Here is a 17,424-nt window from a genome sequence, read left to right as displayed (position 1 = left end):
TTTATTACACAGGATTAGATTTGTTGGAACACAGCAAATTCTAATTGGATGTTGGGGGGTGGGGGGAAATCACTCTAAGAGCTATCAAACACCCAAACAGGTTGCCCAAGGAGGTCATGGGATCTTCATCCTCTGATATATTCGAAACTCATCTGGACAAGACACTGAGCAGCCTCATCTAGTTGGACCCACTTTGAACAGGGTGTTGAAAAAGATGACCTCCAGAGGTCCCTTCCAACCTATCAGTTGGCACTTTGTTTTGTCATACCTGTCCCAATGCTGTTGTTGCCTAGCCCGATGCTCAGAATTTGGGCACAGCAGAGAGGAATCTGACCATTTTACAGCCTGGATAGGACTGAGGAGTACCGACAGAGAGACAGATGAATGGTCAGCAATTCCACCTTTTATAATGATGTAACTCTATCACTAGTTACTCAGACTTGTATTGTGAGCACTGCATTGACCTTCAGTCTTCACTGCATAAGAGTTATCATACACCACACACATTCAGCCATGGGAACCAAGTTTAATATTTTTACAGAGACCTTACTTCAAAGGCCCATGTCTTTGACTCTCGCAGACAGATTACAAGGTACTCATATCAACCCTGAAATTCAGCCTGCCTCAGAATACAGCACCCTTTTTGTCTTTCCTTCAAATGGCACTGCCTGGATAGGCCTTTTTATTTTATGTCTTACTGTCAGAGCTACACTGGGTAGAGATGCGAATTAACATTACTTCTTCTGATGTTGGCTGGAGATAGATGGTCGAAAGAAGTTCTTTTGAATAGATTTCCCCGTGAGGCTAGAGCATTTTATTTACCTTGAAAAGTACATTTGTATCAGAAGTGTGTGTGTGGGGGGGGGGGGGGGGGGGGAAGCTTCCAAAAGAAGCCAGGTGTAGCTGACCAGTTTTTCCATTAACTCTTCATTGTGTTCAGATGTAAAATGTAAGAAGGGGAGCTGTCCAGGAATTTACTGAAAAAAATCAGTTAAGAGGCCAGCTTAAAAACACAGTATGCATGCATTTTTTTCAAATTTGTAATACATCCAGATTGAAAGTTCATGCTATCTGTATTACTGCATCTATACATGCTATACATATATAGACACACACACACACACACACACACACACACACACACACACACACAGAGGTCTCAGGGTAGAAGTTAAACATGCCCTAGCAGAAGCTCTAGGAGCAGGAAGAAATTACAAGCCCCCTTTAACATTAATTCCATCAAATGATTAAGCAGCAATACTAATTCTCTAATCTCATCTGGTCCTTGTTGATTTCAGTAACATGACAAAAAAAGGCAAAGTCCTCTCCGTGGTGACTGTTAGCACTGGAGAGAAAACCACTGAAGATGCAGGCAAAGACATTTAATCTGACATTTATACCATTCACTGAAAACTATGTTTGGTTTTATAATCAAAAATAATACAGGCTTTGAAATTTGGTAACCAATCAGAAAACCAAAATTCCTGATTTCACATGTTAGATAAAGTGGTGACACTTGAGACTTCAAATCTGCCATGCCCATTTGCTTTCTTCATTACATCTTATGTATTAGTTATTTTTCTACCAAATTTTCCACTGGAGATGTGAAGGAAAGTTACATATTGACAGAGAAAAGCTGAATGCACTGAAATACTGAAGAAAAAAATAAAGATAGAATTTACTTATTTTTCTGTCCTATCATTTCTTCCTTGGTTATCAGGATAGATGTCATCTCCCTTAGCAAAGGGAAACACAACCAAGCTATGAAAACCAATGTCAGCATTCAGAGTTTGAAGTCAGTTTCTCACAGAGAAAACAATTCTGTCTGGATTGGCAATAGACAAATATTTGTCTGTGCAGCTCAGCATGTTTTGTTAACTTGAATTTGTTGGACAGGGAGGGGGGGAAAGGAGGAAGGAGGTTAATGCTACAGATTGACAATCAGATTCCCATCTTATTACTCGCCAACATAAACAGGGGAAAAAATGGATTTCTAATTGAAAAATGCCATTTTCAGCTTCCCTAAAAACTTTTTAACTATCTGTTGCTATTTACATTGAAACATAGCCATTAAGTGGTAAGTCAAAGCTATATAAAAAGCAAAACCAATTGCATTTCTCAGTCTTCAGTTATTTCTTTTAGTACAGCACAACTACTTGTTGCCTGTGGACTATAAAATGCAGTGTTTTTCCTTATTCTGAGCAGTGCTTTTGTAAGTGAAACAGGAATCAAAAGTAAGACACAGAGAAAGTGTGCCACACTCACACATGCTGTAAAGCAAGAACAAAATTAGAATAGAAAAGCATAAAGGACAGGCCATCAGAAATCTTATTAATTAGGGCAAAAATGAAATTCTGTTTCAGCTCCCTTTCAGGGAACCACTCCTCCTTGAGAGTTCAAAGCCCACTTAAGTCAGACCTACCCAGTGAATCCTCCAAATACTTTATGGGACCATCAATCCTTATGGATTTTCCACTGCCTCTAGCTGGCCTTCACAGATTTTACAAGTTCTGTAAACAGTCCCCACAAATCTTACCCAGAAAGATTAACAGCATGCTTAAGAAATAAATGTGCTTACTGTTCTTGAATCAGAAAAAGGATTGTACTCATCTAATCCTGGAGGAACATTTCTTGTCACTTGTGTTACTGAGGGATCCTAGAAAAGAAAATAGTTTTGTAAATGCATGCACATGCATAAGAACAAGGAGTCAACACTTGCATCATTATATCATATGAAACTCAACTGTTGTTTCAATCTAAAAAAAGTTTTAATTAGCACTTTAAAAAGCCTGTAAATATCCATTTTTCCTTCTCTGTCCCCTGAATGACATCACTCCATTCTGAGCTTCTTACAAACCTAGATTAACACAGAGAAGCTCCATCTGTCACACAGCTGATTTATAAGAGAAAAGCTCTCAACAGAGAAGGGAAGAAAACCCTATCCTGCTATTTAGGCCACTGAACTCCACAGCCATACATCAAAGAGCATAACAGAAAGAGAGCTTTAACTTTGCGCTTTTTCTACCAAAAACTACTTCCCAAACCTTCAATAATAGTAAAAGCATTTCAGAAAAAACGTAGACACATATGAAACTTGCTACCCATCAGCCATATAGCAAAAAAAGTAAGTCTACATAACAACAACTCAAATAGCACTTACTACTTTAAGTTGACTTGGTTGCTTAAAGAGCACATTTCAATACTAAATTTCTGTGTTTGTTCAGTATCTGATAGTCTGGTTCTGCCCAAGAAGGACAACAAATGCAACTGTCTGAATAACTAGAATAGGACAAACTCATGAGACAGCCACTGAGCAGCAGCAGGTTTCCAAAACGCAGGAAAGAGGGGTCAAGTCAATTCAGAAATGCAGTCTATATTTACAACTACAAATATGAAAGAAAAATTTTCTTCTCCAAGTGCTTTAGAGAAGGGCAGGGGTAAGAGTTTCTTACATCTTTGCACAAAGCTACTGCAACATTTTATCACTGACTAATAAGAATGGCAGGAAGTAGATGTTTCTCTTGATTCAGCTGAGCAAGCTTATTTCAGCAAGTCTTAGTTTTAGGACTACATCATATGCTTAAATATACACAGTGAGTACAGCAAGAAGTCCTCCATCACAAGTCCGTTCCCCTTTTGAATTAGCAAATGTCATTATTGCTGTACTTCTGACAAACGCTCCTTTTTCTTACTGACTCATTAGCTGTTGTTTGCAAAAGTAGCAGGAACTCTGAAAAAACTGAATGACTCAGCATTTAACATCACCCCTACATAAGAAGTTTCATTATCTCGTTTTTGCAGTTTTCCTACTGTTACAGTTGTATCGAAATACTCCAATTGGACCCCATCATGCCACGTAGTGTTCAAATTCTGCTCTCAGAAAGCCCCCATTATAGAGTCTGAGCTTCAGCAGAAACTCATGGCCCAATTGCTTCCAGAAGCTGGAAGGCATGAGAAATAAACCAGAGAGTACAGGGGGAAAAAAAGAAAAAGGAAAAAAATAGCCAAAGGAAGCAAGTACTAGCCTGGAGATCTGAATCTCTGCTGTATTCATTCACAGAGATCTTTTGCAATACCAGGTGAAGAGCCTAAGCACTTAGCCTCAGAACAAAAAGAAACAAGCTCCTCATGGTCTGAGTGTCCAGTTGGAGGCTCCTGGACTTTGAACTGTTCTGAACATCTACAGTGCAGTGAATAACTGATGCCAACAGGAGCTGCACTTCGTATTTCTGACAGTACTTCCAACACTTAAAGACTGGACCTGACACCCTAAAGAATATCCAAAATGACTGTGCATCTTTTGCCTTACACTCTTGGCATCTAATTTTAAAAATGGAGTGAATGCCAAGTCATTTAGGTGCAGTGTAAAAAAATGAAGCACTCATACTCATTGCTGCAGAATAATAAAACATTTAATTTAGAAGTTAATCAGGGGCTGAATAATGAACAATTAAGTGGTACCACACACTCAAAGAAAGGAAAAAAAAAGACATTTAAAGGCTGTTCTTGAATATATGCTATCAAGTTTGTACATTGTATGAGATGTACAATCTGGGGCAGGGGCAGGACAAAACAGTGAAGACTATCGTATTCTACAGGGATAAACACATCTAGTCAGGCATGGCTTATTTTTTCCATGTTTGATCTTCTACCTATAAAATGAATGAAGTCAAAAAATGCCCTATTTTCTAGTTCCCTTTGGATGTTAATAGCAAGAAACAGGAAAAAAGCCAGTGATGAGTTTCCATCTGTGATAGCATATAGACACCAGTGCAAAACTGGAGCATGGTGGAACCACCAAACATCCAAAGACCTCAACCACTTGAGCCACATTACAAAAAATCAGGTTACCATCTGCAGACAAGCAGAAGATACAGCCAATACTTTCTGCAACAGACTTCAAATATCTGATGTCAGCCACTGCATGGGGTAACTGCAGAATGCCTGGTTCAACCTCCAACTGAGGAGACTATGTTTTGGTGGACCAGTACTTCTGCCCAGAATGGACCTGCCCTAGCACTAGTGCCTTGCCACAGCCTGATTTTTCTCAGCCACCCAGCTAGTCCCAGAATTCCAATTCCAATAATTCCCAAACTCCTTGTTCCCTCTTTCCAATTCACCCTTCCCTCTCCAGCCTCAAGCTCCCTTCCCTCTCCAGCCTCAAGCTCCTGCTGATTCAGTCTCTCAAGTTCCTGGTCTCTTGATTTATGAATTATTAGCCTCATCAACCAGGGAGCAGAGTTTAAGAACAGATCATCATTCACACCCAGATATTGTACTTAGCAGTGCAGGGAAGTCATGCATGCAGCTATATGATCATTTCAGATCACAATTTCGAGATCTGAATTAGTTTGAAAGATGGGAGTATCAATAAATCAGCACAACTTAAGTGTTTCCATCTAATCTTTCCTCTTTTCTGCTTCTTGTACTATCCCTCCCCCAATATCAATCTCAAAAGGAAAAGACTAGAATCACACTCTTTGAATCACTAAGTCAGGTACAAGCATCACTCCAGTATTTACATCAAGAATGGAAAAGGTAGTCACACACACACACCAATGAACAACTCCCCCCGCAAACATCTACATCCCACATAGGCAAGTGCGCCTACATAACTATTAAAAATGTCTCCAATACTAGGTTAACAAATTATACTCACATCATTCAGACACAGATAAAGTTAACTGAATACCCAGTTAACACATAGGATGTATAAACTCCAGTAATTACAAGCCAGAATGTAAAGAAAAGGAAGGTAGCTCCCCGCTGCCCCACCCCCCCAAATCAAAGAGCATGTGGTTTAAATGGAGCAGAATGAGCTATTCTATGCAAATTTTTACAGCTTTTTAAAAAAATTAAATTAAAGGAAAAGATTTCTGTTGTCTAGGAGACCAAAGCTAGTCATCAGCTACCAGATTTCATTAACACAGAACAAATTAAAAAAATTAAAGATAGAAGAACTAGATACATCTGTAATGATTATTTGTATTAGTGTTCATTGGGAATGGGTCCAGCATTCTTCCACAGTAAGATGCTTTGTTAGCACAGATAAAGTGAAAACATTCTGAACAAACCCACCGGCTAAGCTGATGTTTCTTACTGTAATTTTAACGGCTTTTAAGTTAGCCAGTGAAGAGAAAGTAAAGAGCTAGGAAACCTCTCCCTCCAAACTGTCCTTGAGATTGTTTAACATGAAAACCCACAGACTTCTAATTTTGAGGTATACACATTGCTGTACCAAAAAGGCCAAAGCATGCATCTTATACACAAGTAATCTAACACAGAATGCCGGGGGGGGGGGGGGGGGGGGAAAGCAGAGGCCAGAAGTACAAAATTGATCTATAATAAGTCTGAGGTGTGTTTGCATTTTTTAAAAAGAAATTAAATAAGTGACATCAGTGATATTAATAAACAACATCCTGTGTATAACCTATAATTTAGTTTAGTATGGTTTACTTCCAAGGACTAACAAAGAGGTAAGAGCAACATTTTATTGCAGAGGTCAGGAAAGCAGGTTTATGAACACTCATTCTAATGGTTTTACAACACATCAGCAATGGAAAACAAGAATTTAGAATAAAAATCATATAACCAAAAAAGTTTGCAACAAACAAGAACAGTGATACATGCATAAAACATCTATTGGGAAAAGCATAAGAGGAACAAAGGTAACCACTAAAAAAAAAAAAATAGTAGTATAATAAGGTAGATTTTTAACACTGGTTGACAGGAGAAAGTACAGACAACAACTAAATACCTTCCAAAACTTGGATCATGTTACCAGAAGTATTGTATGTGACAAGAATAAAGTAATCATGTTGTTTGGAAAAATAGGTAAAATTGGAATGCTGCATTTAAAATTCACAGCATATTTAAAAAAAATGTTCACATTGGATTCATAGGCCAGCACCAAATAAAATATTTGAGTAAACTGACAAATACACTTAGTTAGTCTCAGGGGAAAAAAAAAAAAAAAAAAAAAAGAGTAAGAAGAAACAAAACTATGAACATATATGTTTCAAAAGAACAGGATTAATTTTTTTTAATGAATAGAGAACAATTTATCAGTCCATAAAACTCCTTAAGAACAGCTGAGGGAAGAAAGAGCTAAGTAGGCAATCATAGAAATCTTCATTTTCAGCTTTAGTTTAGTTTATCCAGGGATAGGCATGACCTCTTGATTACTGGAGTAGTTTCAATCCAAACTGAGAAAACAGTTCCCTTCATCACAACACTCTTCAGATGAAGTTCTTCTATAAAGAATTTTACTTCATTTTCCAAGAAAGTATTAAACATGTGAGCAAGTTTACAATGGACACAAAAAGGTTTCTTGTTAAAAAAAATAAGAGGGGTGGGGGGTAGAGAATATTATGATATAATGATATATATAATGATAGTCATTATATCAATCCTATCATCTACCTCTAAGGTCAGACACTGACTGCCCTTCAGCTGTGCCAGCATACAATTTTTGTCTTTTGCTTCAAGATCCTCAGAAACAACTACACCCTAATTGCTTTAACAGTCACTGACACCAACCATAGCCTTTACTCTGCCAGCATCCTCAGCATTTACTGTTAAATAACCACCTTCACCCAGCTATGCATTTTTCCCTGCTGCTTTCTGTGCTTGGAAGGAAGTTCCAAGAGAGCAAAGGATGTGCAGCACCAATCTGATCATCCAAACTACTCATCATGCTCAGCAATGATGTTATGCCTTCAAAAAACCTGACTGCATACAGACTAGAAGCACAGACCAGAAGTCTACCAGGACTGAATCCAGACTGGTGAGTCCACTCCCCAGAGTGGACTCAGAGATCATGAGCTCAGATCTACAAATCTAGCAAAGTCCCTCTTAACCAACAAGGATTTCTTATCCCTACTACTTCTACTGCTGGTTCCAGTACTTCACTCTGAAAGATTAGAACCCTTCTAATTTTTAGTCTACTGTTATTACTGACAAGTTATACCCATCTTCATGCACAATACTGACTTCCAGTTTAGGTCTTGTCTCTCACTGGTTTGTTTTCCCAATGAAGTTCCCCATAACCTTTGTTTTACTGCATGAAAAGCTAAGCTCTTTTCATTTCAAGATAAACTCTCCATTGATCATGATAGAAACTGTTCTCTATATCTATTTCAACTCATATTAGCCTTTTCTAAGTGTGAAAAATACTAATTGTCAATAATATTCTGGATGTACACACTCTGCTGAGAATTCAACAGCAGGTTTTTTTCCTCTGAGTAGTTCCAAAGATCACACTGATGGCTCCAAACAGTTAAGTAAAAATACAACAAATATCCATGACTGTTTCCCTGAGTTTTTCAATTTCTTGATCAGTGAGAAAACTATCCCCCCCACTCTTTATAAACAAACGAGTTTGAGAGCCACCAATCAACTGAAACCCTCCATATGCTGTACTTTACTTTCTGTATGCCCACCTGAGGTTTTTGCAGGAGAGGAGAGGGTTCAGACAAAGCTTAGCTTTTTAGAACAAAGTTTGAAGCAAAATATATTTTGTCAGCGGTGGATATCAAAGCCTTCTCCTCCCCTGTTAAATTTTCTTTTTTTTAAATAAGGACCTGACACTTGGAAAGGAGGATAGTCTGCACATGACAAATGCATTTTCCAGTTCCATAAAATTGTCTACGTTCAGCCAGATTAAGCCTCTGAAGTTGCAATTTGCACATGTTCAGTAAAGATTGGGTATATATCAAACAGCTAAACTCCCCAAAGATTTTCACCCTGTCCATGCCACAACAAGCTACATAAGGAAATGTTTCAAAAAGTTACTCATGTTTCAATGCACAGTGTCAAGTATTACTACTTCTTCATGCTTTATTTCTTCCTTCATCATCATACGCCCAAGAAAGTGTAAGCTGACAAAAATATCACAAAGAGCAGTTTAATTTTAAGATCCAGATAAGTTTTGCTGTCCTAATAGCACATTAATACTAGCATAAAGTTTATATTTTACAGTACAAAGGAAGCCTTAGTGTCTTGCACCTGCAACAGTATTTCAACCTATGATTAAAAACCACTTACTGGGAGAAAGAGCTGGCCTCAGAAGTTACACGTGTTACATTTGCAAGAATTAATCACTTGAAGGTACAGAAATTGTCTTTACCTCAACAAACCAGCAAAACCCCCATAAACACACACCTGCAACCCTGAGGAATAACTACTAGCATACCTCAGTTCTTTCAGTTTCAAATTTAACATCTCATTCACTGATCAGCCATCCCCTCTCTCCCCCCCCCCGCCCCAGAATGATATTCAAAGATTTTCAATCTAGCATCACCAGAGCACAGTCAATAAATAGGACAGTGCAAAAGTAGCCAAGCCATGGTTCATATACTTGGCTGTCAAGCCAATCCCATCACAGGCTACACTATCTGATTGGAAGCCAGGCTATGCAGGATTCTGAGCTACTGAATAAACCAAATTTGCCATCTCTGAAACCAAATAAAACTTCATAGACTCCCATGGATGAATTTGTCCTAAACCCCACAGCAGTCCTATCTTGCAATGGAGTGGTAGTGCCTAAAAAAGCATCACCTCTACCTCTGAACTATTCTCAAAACTCTTCCTTTCCTTGGCTCTGAGGTGTGGTATGTTACTCTTTGCAATGTTACAGTCTCCACGTATAGTTCTTGGAGCAGGAAGGCTAGCCATTCTAGTGCCATACGTCCTAACACTTTACTGAAAATACAAAAAAGTACAGTGTCTATTAAAACACATCACAGTATTGCACCTACAGTGCTGATGAAGTGTACTCTTGAAAGCTAACTATGTATGTTAAAGAACACCTCCAATATCACGATGTTTCACATTAAATTATGCAAGGTTTTGAGGAATTCAGAAATTCTGAAGTTACAAAGTGAAACCAGATAATACAGTCAGTATTTTATGTTCTTTACTAATTTAAAAGACAGACAAACTAATTGGGTACATCTTATAATCATATAAAAGAAAAGAGCTATGTATACAGGCATGCAAAGTTTTTGCAATATAAAGTATAAATACTACAGAAAAGATTCAAGTAATCAGGGTCCTGACCCTTCGAAAATAATTAAGACTTCTCTCCCTTGCTGTAACTTTCACTCACTTCAGCTTCGCCCGAACAATAGCAGTCAAGGTGTAAATGGCATAGACTCTGCAGCCACACAGGGTAGCAGAGTCATCAACACGCTACTAGCTTGAGTGTCAGACCATCAACTCGTACTTCCTGCCAAACCAGACAGAAGATTAGTTTGCATTCATGCGAGTCAGATTAAGTGCAATATCCAAATTATAACTGGAACTACTTCTGTAGTAAAATCAAGCTCTAACACATACTTAGTTCTAGTGAGTCAAGTAATCCTGTGACCTCAGTGGAAGCAAGTCAGGGGCCTAATGCCATTTATAAATATCTTAAAATATCTCGGACATCCACAAGAGACCCACATCTTTTTAGAGCAACAGCTTGCAGCTAACTAAGATACCACATGGCATCTAAAATGTCACTATTTACTTACATTTGGATACTGAATCCCACTGAGAGAAACCACTCACGTAGTTAATGTTACGCACATTTGAGGGCTCGCATGATTGTGTCCTTTCATGCTTTATAACTGAACAAGATGCATGGCATTCTGTTCAAGTTTTCATCCACACTGCTTAGTGATTTTTTACTGTAATGTCATCATTCACAGCCAAATACAAGTGTATCTTACTTTTCAACCCTACCTTAATTTCTACAATATCAAATACCTGCACTTGCTCAGAGCTCCAATGAAGTCAAAGGAACCGACCCAACAGAATTCAGCATAGAACCCAGTGTAAGCCTCAGTTCCACAGTCACTCAGAAGTAACTGTTTCATACTTTTGGACAAATGTAATAGTCAGTCCTGAAACCTTTTTACAGCTGGTCAGCCAAGCCACAAAGGCCTATGAAATTCATAGCTGTACTTAAAAATATACAAATAAAAAAAAGCCTGTGGAACCCATTAAAGCACTAAAGAGATGAGTTATTTCTTCTCTCAGTAGTTAATACCATTCACTAAAAAATAAGTAAATAAGTAAATAAAAATTTTGTAGTTGAGTTACTGCAAAATTATTTCACTGTAAATGAAATTTATCCTGGATGTCAAGAGACCGTAGTTTCAGAACCTCTGTATTTGCACCATCTCCCAAGATAAAAGACTACAAGTATCCCCTATTCCATGACAAAAACAAAACAAAAATCCATACACCACCAACAGAGCAAGGAGACAGCTACCTAGGAAGAGGTTTAAGCTAGTTTCAAAAATACCTTTGTCTGATTATACAAAATTTATTTTGCACTGGCGGAGGCTATTCAAGAATAAATTGTCCAGGCCTTAAGCACAGCTGAATCCCTCCTATGTGTTCAGACTTTCCTCATCACTAGGGGCTTGCCTGGTGATCACGGGACTGTTGCCTGACCCTGGTTACTGTCACTGGATCTGATTCTGACCCTGAGTTAACATCCTGGCTTGACCTCAGACCTACCTCCTCATTATGACTTTGTCTGGCACTCTGGACTTCTGGCTGACCACAGTTACCATCACTGACCCTGCTCTGCTCACCTTGTTTGGGTGCTGTGGGACTGCACTACTCGTCAGTGATGTCCCTGCCTCTACCTGCCTTGCTGTCACCCTTAGCTCCCAGCTCACTTTCCCTTAAATGGCAGCCTGCCCTTGCTGCTCTGACATAAACAAGCTAATTGCATAAAGTTAACTCAAAATAAAGAGAACTTTATTTAGCAAAAAATGTGACAAGCATTCCCCAGAAATAAAACAGCTTTCATTATTAGTCCAACTTTCATTTACAATAATTCGGGTTGCACCAAATGTATATTTCATAATAATGCTGCTACTACTACTTTCTCAAATTATAGAACTACAAATGAAGATGCGATAATGCATCATTCATTGATGCATTTTCCTCCACACAATTCTGCCATCACCTTTCAGAAGCATTTTAACATTAGCGTGTTATTTATCTTTTTGTTTAATTTGTCTTTCAAATTTTTGTTTAATCTTGTCTTTCAAACAAAAACACCTCTTCATTTGGGTAGTACACCCATCCAGAGGACAGTTATTTATACAGGAATAATACGACTTTAAAATAAAAAGTGAACCCAAAGGCTGGTATGCTTTTGAAGTACCACATAAAAGCACATAGCCCAAGAGCCATTATCTCAAAATCAACATTGTTCTGTGATCAATCTGAGCAAGCAAATACTTTAAACAAGAAATCCTATTTTACAAATTAAATTCCTTTACTTCCATCAGATACCAAACCGGAAACAATTTAATTTTAGGTTTCCAGAAAGAATAACTACTCAAAACACAAAGCAAACCAGATTTTTCTATTTCACCTTTATCTTCCCAAAGAAAATATTTCTTTTGATTCAACATCAAACAAGAATCTCTGCTGATTAAAAAAAAGGCATGAGAATTGTTACAGAAAACCTTAGAAGCAGGTTACGCAAAATTAGTAACAACAAAGTCTTTAAGGAAAAGCATGATCTGCTCTCAGGCCTTGGCAACAACTCTTCCACATGAGGCCCCTCCCTCTTTTTCTGTACCATACTGATTTGTGATTTTACACAAGCACATAAAGTGGCTGCAAATGTAAAGAAAATAACTAATCTCATCATACATAAAATTATCAAGTACAGAAAAATAAAAACATGAACAAGTTTGAATAAGGTTTCAGACAACATAACTAAAGACTGACAGGGTCTACCTGGAAAATACTGGTTCTTAAAACACATACAGTTAGACTAAACTGAAGTTCAGACATGGGTTAAAATCTCACTAATTTCAAACTTGTTATGCTAATGAGATGGCAGTCAAGGTTTGGCCCTTCCAGTAAATACCTGGATGAGTAATGATATGCAAAAACCACCTTTTGTGGACAGTAGAATGAGACAGAAGTTAGCAGACATTTGAAAGAAGTGGAAAAAAAAGCCTCCTGAAAAGAAAAAGCATACAGGTTCCCTAAAATAACATCTGCAAGTAAAAGAAATCCAGAGCAATGCTTTAATGCTGGTCTTCAAGTTCTGGACACCTTTTATCATGATGCATTGCAGATGAGAAGTAGAGCATGCATTTTGCCTAAGAGCTACAACAGAAGTCTCTTCCTGTGGGGAAATCTGAATAAGCTTTAAGTAGTGTCTTCACAGTATACCTGTGGATGAGCTACATCTCTAGCTTTGGTCTCAGAAACACTACACAGGGCATGTTACCTGGGCTCATGAGCTATGCAAAGGCATTTATACTGGCTATATTGTTTCCAATACCCTTAACTACTCTGTGAACCTATACACAATAAATTTTGATATACAGTATTCTCATCACTAGTATAGAAAGGAGAGGAAAACATATATTTTTTGTTGCTGAAGACATATTCTAGAACAGTGACACCTTTTTGATATTTCATGCCAAAACTATTTAAAAGAACAGCACTCTCACTGGTGCTAGTCCAAGCTTTTGTTGGCGACAAGCTGGACACCAGTGCTGCTCTTGATCTAGGTCACTGCATTGTGTAAAATATGAAGTAAAACCACACAGATTAGCTTAAAGAGGATTTTGCAAAGTTTTATGATGACAAAAACTAAACTAAGATGATTTAGACAGACTCCAATGAACAAAGTAGTCAACAATAATGCTCTATGTTTTCAGCAACTACCTCTGTGAAAGTACGCTCGAAGTGTGACAGCTTAAATAGACTTAATTACTCCAGCTGAAACCAGTGAGCCAAATCTCACTGAAATATAAAATTTGTGTGCTTTATAGTGTCAGCGTGATAACAAAGAGTGGCACAAAAAACAAGAACACACTCAGTAAGATGATTAAAGTAAGCAGCTCAAGAAGTTAGTTAAACTGGACTCCAATAACAAAGAAAGTACAGATAAGGAGGAGAAGCATCCAAGGGGGCCAGCTCATCTTGACAGCGGATGCCAGAACAGTGGGTAAAGAAAACAGTTCTCAGCTGTGAGCATGACAGGTCAGGAGTCCAAAAAACCTAGAAGCCTTAGAATACATTACAATATACCATTTTGAAGTGAAGGGCAGAACTTGTGCCTAGCCATCACTATCCTGTATACTTAAGAAACAATGTAAAGAAGTAGGTAAGCTTGAAGGGGTAGGGGGGAGAAAGAGGGGGGAAATTCACTAAATTATCTGAGGATAGGTCCGTCAAACAGAAGAGAAAAAAAGTTCTGTCATTATACAAAGCACGTATTCACACAGCCTAATTTCTCGACAAAATTAGAAAGAGCCTTGCTTTCAAAGTAACGCACCTAAACGCGACCTGTGTTATTTCTGCAACCAAAGGGGAAACAAAAACACAGAAACCTGAACTTGTGAGACGGCTGTGCCCGTTTCCAGGGCTCCCCCAGAGCCGTGCCCCAGGCCCGCGGCCCAAGGCAGCCGGCACCCCGGCGGCCAGGCTCCCCCCGGGCGGCGCTACCCGCAGCGAGGAGACCCACCCCCCCGCCGGCAGCGCCTGCCCTGGCTGTGAGCCCCTCCCCGGGGATGCCCGCGGCCCTGGGCGCCGCGGCCGCCCCGCCCCTCCGCTCCCCTCCGGGGCAGCGGGGCAGGCTGACGGCCCCCCGCCGGCCCCGCCCCCGGCCCGCCCCCCGCCTCACCTTGAAGGGGTTGTTGAGGTCCGGGTCCGCGAAGGGGTTGCTGTCGAAGTCCGACATGGCAGGGGCAGGCGGGCGCTGCGACGGCCGGGCGGCGGCGGCTCTGTCCCTCCGGCGCCCCCCACACGCAGGCGGCACGCAGGCTGCCCCCCCGCTCAGCCGCTGTCACCGGCCGCTGCGCCGCGGAGCCCGCCCCCTCCGCCACCGGCGAGCCGCGGAGCGCCAACCTCCCAAAATGGCCGCCCCGGAAATGACGATGCGGGGCGGGCCGGCTCTCGCTGGGCGAGGGCACTCCTATTCCCGGGGTGAGCTGGAAGGTTCCATCGCGGGGGCGGGGGGCGGCGCGGCGCGGCGCGGCCGGGCGCGCGGCGACGAGCTGGTCGGGCGCTCGCCCGGGGACAGGGCCTGGGTGCCGCCGCCCTCGCTTGTCAGCACCAGCCCGGAGCCGTGCGGGAAGGAGCCCTGGGGCTTCCCGCCGGGCGGGCCCGGCGCGGCAGCCGGGGACGGGAGACGGTTGTGTACGTTGCTAACGGCCGGCGGCGGCGCGTCATGGGCGGCGGTGCCCTCCCCTCAGCGAGCAAAGGCCGGCTGGGGCGGCGGGGGCCCGGGCCGGGGGCGCCGAGCGCCTCGGGGCCTTGCGCTGCCATGAAGCTCCTCCAGGCCCAGCCCGGCCTTTGCGTCCCCGCCGCTGGCCGGTGCCGTCGCCGCGGGGCTGCCCGGGTCGCTCCTGTGCAGTGACCCCCTCGCAGGGCTTGCTCGGTGCAGTGCAAAGGGAAGGAGCCTCTCTGCTCCTCCATCGCTGCCCCTCGGGATGAGCCAGGGCAGCCGTCTTGTCTAAAGAGTAAAACTAAAATTCCCCGCAGTGAGCCCTCCAAGCGCTGCCTATAACAGCTGCGAAGATAATGAAAAAGGCTTCAGACTTGAGGCTCACTTGATAAAACACTATTCCACTCCCTTGTTCTGTTTTTTATTTGTGAGATAAATAACATGCCAAGCATATGGCTTCCCAGATGTCTTATACAAAAGATCAGCAAGGATTGTATGTAGGGTAAAGCTTTGAAACAAGGTCACAAAAGCCTGCTTCCTTTAGTAGGCACGTTAAAAGAGCTGCTTGCAAATGTTCAGCCAAACTCAGCAGCCTACAGAGTAGTCTGTACTCCCGATAAACTGTGACACTGATATGGTTTGAGCAACTGTGAAGATCATAAGAGGGGGGCTTGAAAAGAGTGCGGCAGAACCGGAGGAAGAAACAGGCTGTCTTTGAAGTCAGGATAAAGACTGCGTGAGAGTTTCAGAGGAGAACTGATTGAAAAACTCTTTTCAAAAACTTCCTCAGAAATACTGACCCTCCATCCTCAGTGCAGAACCCACTCAAAATGATGCAGATAAATGGAAACAACTGTTTAAAGCACTGTTCCCCCAGAGGGACTTTGAGTTATTGCTGTTGAAATCTGAAACCTGAATCAAGTTCTGTTTACCTGGTATCAAACAGTAACAGTCTACACTGATGAAACAGTTTTAAAACCAATTGTCGCGGGGTCGGGGGTATATTAACTCTGGGTTTACTGCAAACAGATTTATCAAGGAGGCTATACAGTGTAGTCATAGCAAGCAAATCTTACTGCACATTTGTTATTGCCCAAGTCTCGGTTTCTTACCACTCCAACGGTTTCTTGTCAGAGGTTCTCTTAACTCCCGGAGAGTAACCTCGAGAGGCATCCCAACTCAAGGGGAGATTCACTGCCGTGCAGCCGGCTGCCGTGCAGGAGAGCTCAATGGGCTCTAGGCTGCAGCGCTATCTATGGGCATGGAGTTTGACTCATGGTCATACAGTATTTGGTGTGGAGATGTACCTTTTTGTTGATCTCATGCCGTGTTGGGGGAAGTATCCCCCTTTTTGCTGATCTCATGCCCATTTTTGGCCTCACCAGTTGCAACCAGTATCACCTAGTTCCTCCTGGTCAGCACAGAGTGCTGTCAGTTATTTGTGGTCAGCCAGGGCCTGAGATAAGGTGTGGGGGAGGGGGGGGTAGTTGCGCTCCACCACGCTTTGGGCCCGAGAAGAGTGCAGGGGCAGTTGCGCTCCACCACACCAGTGAATCCTGAATTTTTTTACATGATTTGTACAGAAATGATTTAAGCCTCCATTTAAACGCAAAAGACAGGTTTGAGATAGGTCAACTTGTAGTCTACCTAAAAGAAATTGCTGTGAGGATAAAATTGGCTTTTTAACCTTTTGGTATTCATATATGATTTTTTCTGTGCAATAATCCTGGCCTAAGTGGGGCACAGTATCTAAGATTTACTGACCCAGCACAGAAGAGATACAAGACAAATAGGATAAACATGTGCCTAGGCTGACTCAGAATGTTAGCATTTTTATGTACTTTAATGGATCTACTTATATCACTACACTGATCCTGACTCTGGCAGTCGTTATGATGGTGATGTTCCATCAACAAGTCAAGAATAATCCTACATGAACACAGAATTGATTTTGCATGGAGTAAAGAAAGCAATAATTGCCATGGGACTTGCTGTAATTTATGCACAAGTTTCTCAGTTACTCATGAAGGACTGTCAGATATAAGATGGTATGCAAATGGGACAAATCATAAAAGCATAGCTTCTAAAGAACAAAACACTTTCAACTTTTTGTTTCTATGAAGTGTAAAATACTTTATACTTCAAAAAACATAAAGGCAGCTGTTGTACGATCAACAAAAGTGTATTACAGTATTAGTCACAGTCATTCATACAGCTCACTT

The 17,424-nt window shown here is 41.2% G+C and overlaps 1 protein-coding gene across 3 annotated transcripts in view; it reads right to left on the bottom strand.

Moving 5' to 3' along the window:
• The window catches only part of LOC112987049 (secretory carrier-associated membrane protein 1), a 41,261-nt gene extending 26,351 nt beyond the window's left edge, over window positions 1-14,910 (bottom strand). Inside the window, exons 1-2 of one of the 3 annotated variants that reach the window (XM_026106726.2) lie at window positions 14,660-14,910; window positions 2,579-2,656 (exon numbers count right to left, since the gene is read on the bottom strand). In XM_026106726.2, the coding sequence (XP_025962511.1) occupies window positions 2,579-2,656; window positions 14,660-14,716 (135 nt within the window). In that variant the 5' untranslated portion in view covers window positions 14,717-14,910. Of the gene's footprint in view, window positions 1-2,578; window positions 2,657-14,311; window positions 14,336-14,366; window positions 14,501-14,659 lie in introns of those variants that run through there. The other 2 variants (XM_064502535.1, XM_064502536.1) reach the window with 2 other exon arrangements.
• Between the last annotated feature and the right edge of the window lie 2,514 nt (window positions 14,911-17,424).

This window comes from Dromaius novaehollandiae, chromosome Z, assembly GCF_036370855.1.
Source record: "Dromaius novaehollandiae isolate bDroNov1 chromosome Z, bDroNov1.hap1, whole genome shotgun sequence".
Lineage (NCBI taxonomy): Eukaryota > Metazoa > Chordata > Aves > Casuariiformes > Dromaiidae > Dromaius > Dromaius novaehollandiae.
Note: the sequence above shows the minus strand (reverse complement) of the source record. Positions and strands in the feature narration are given on the sequence as shown.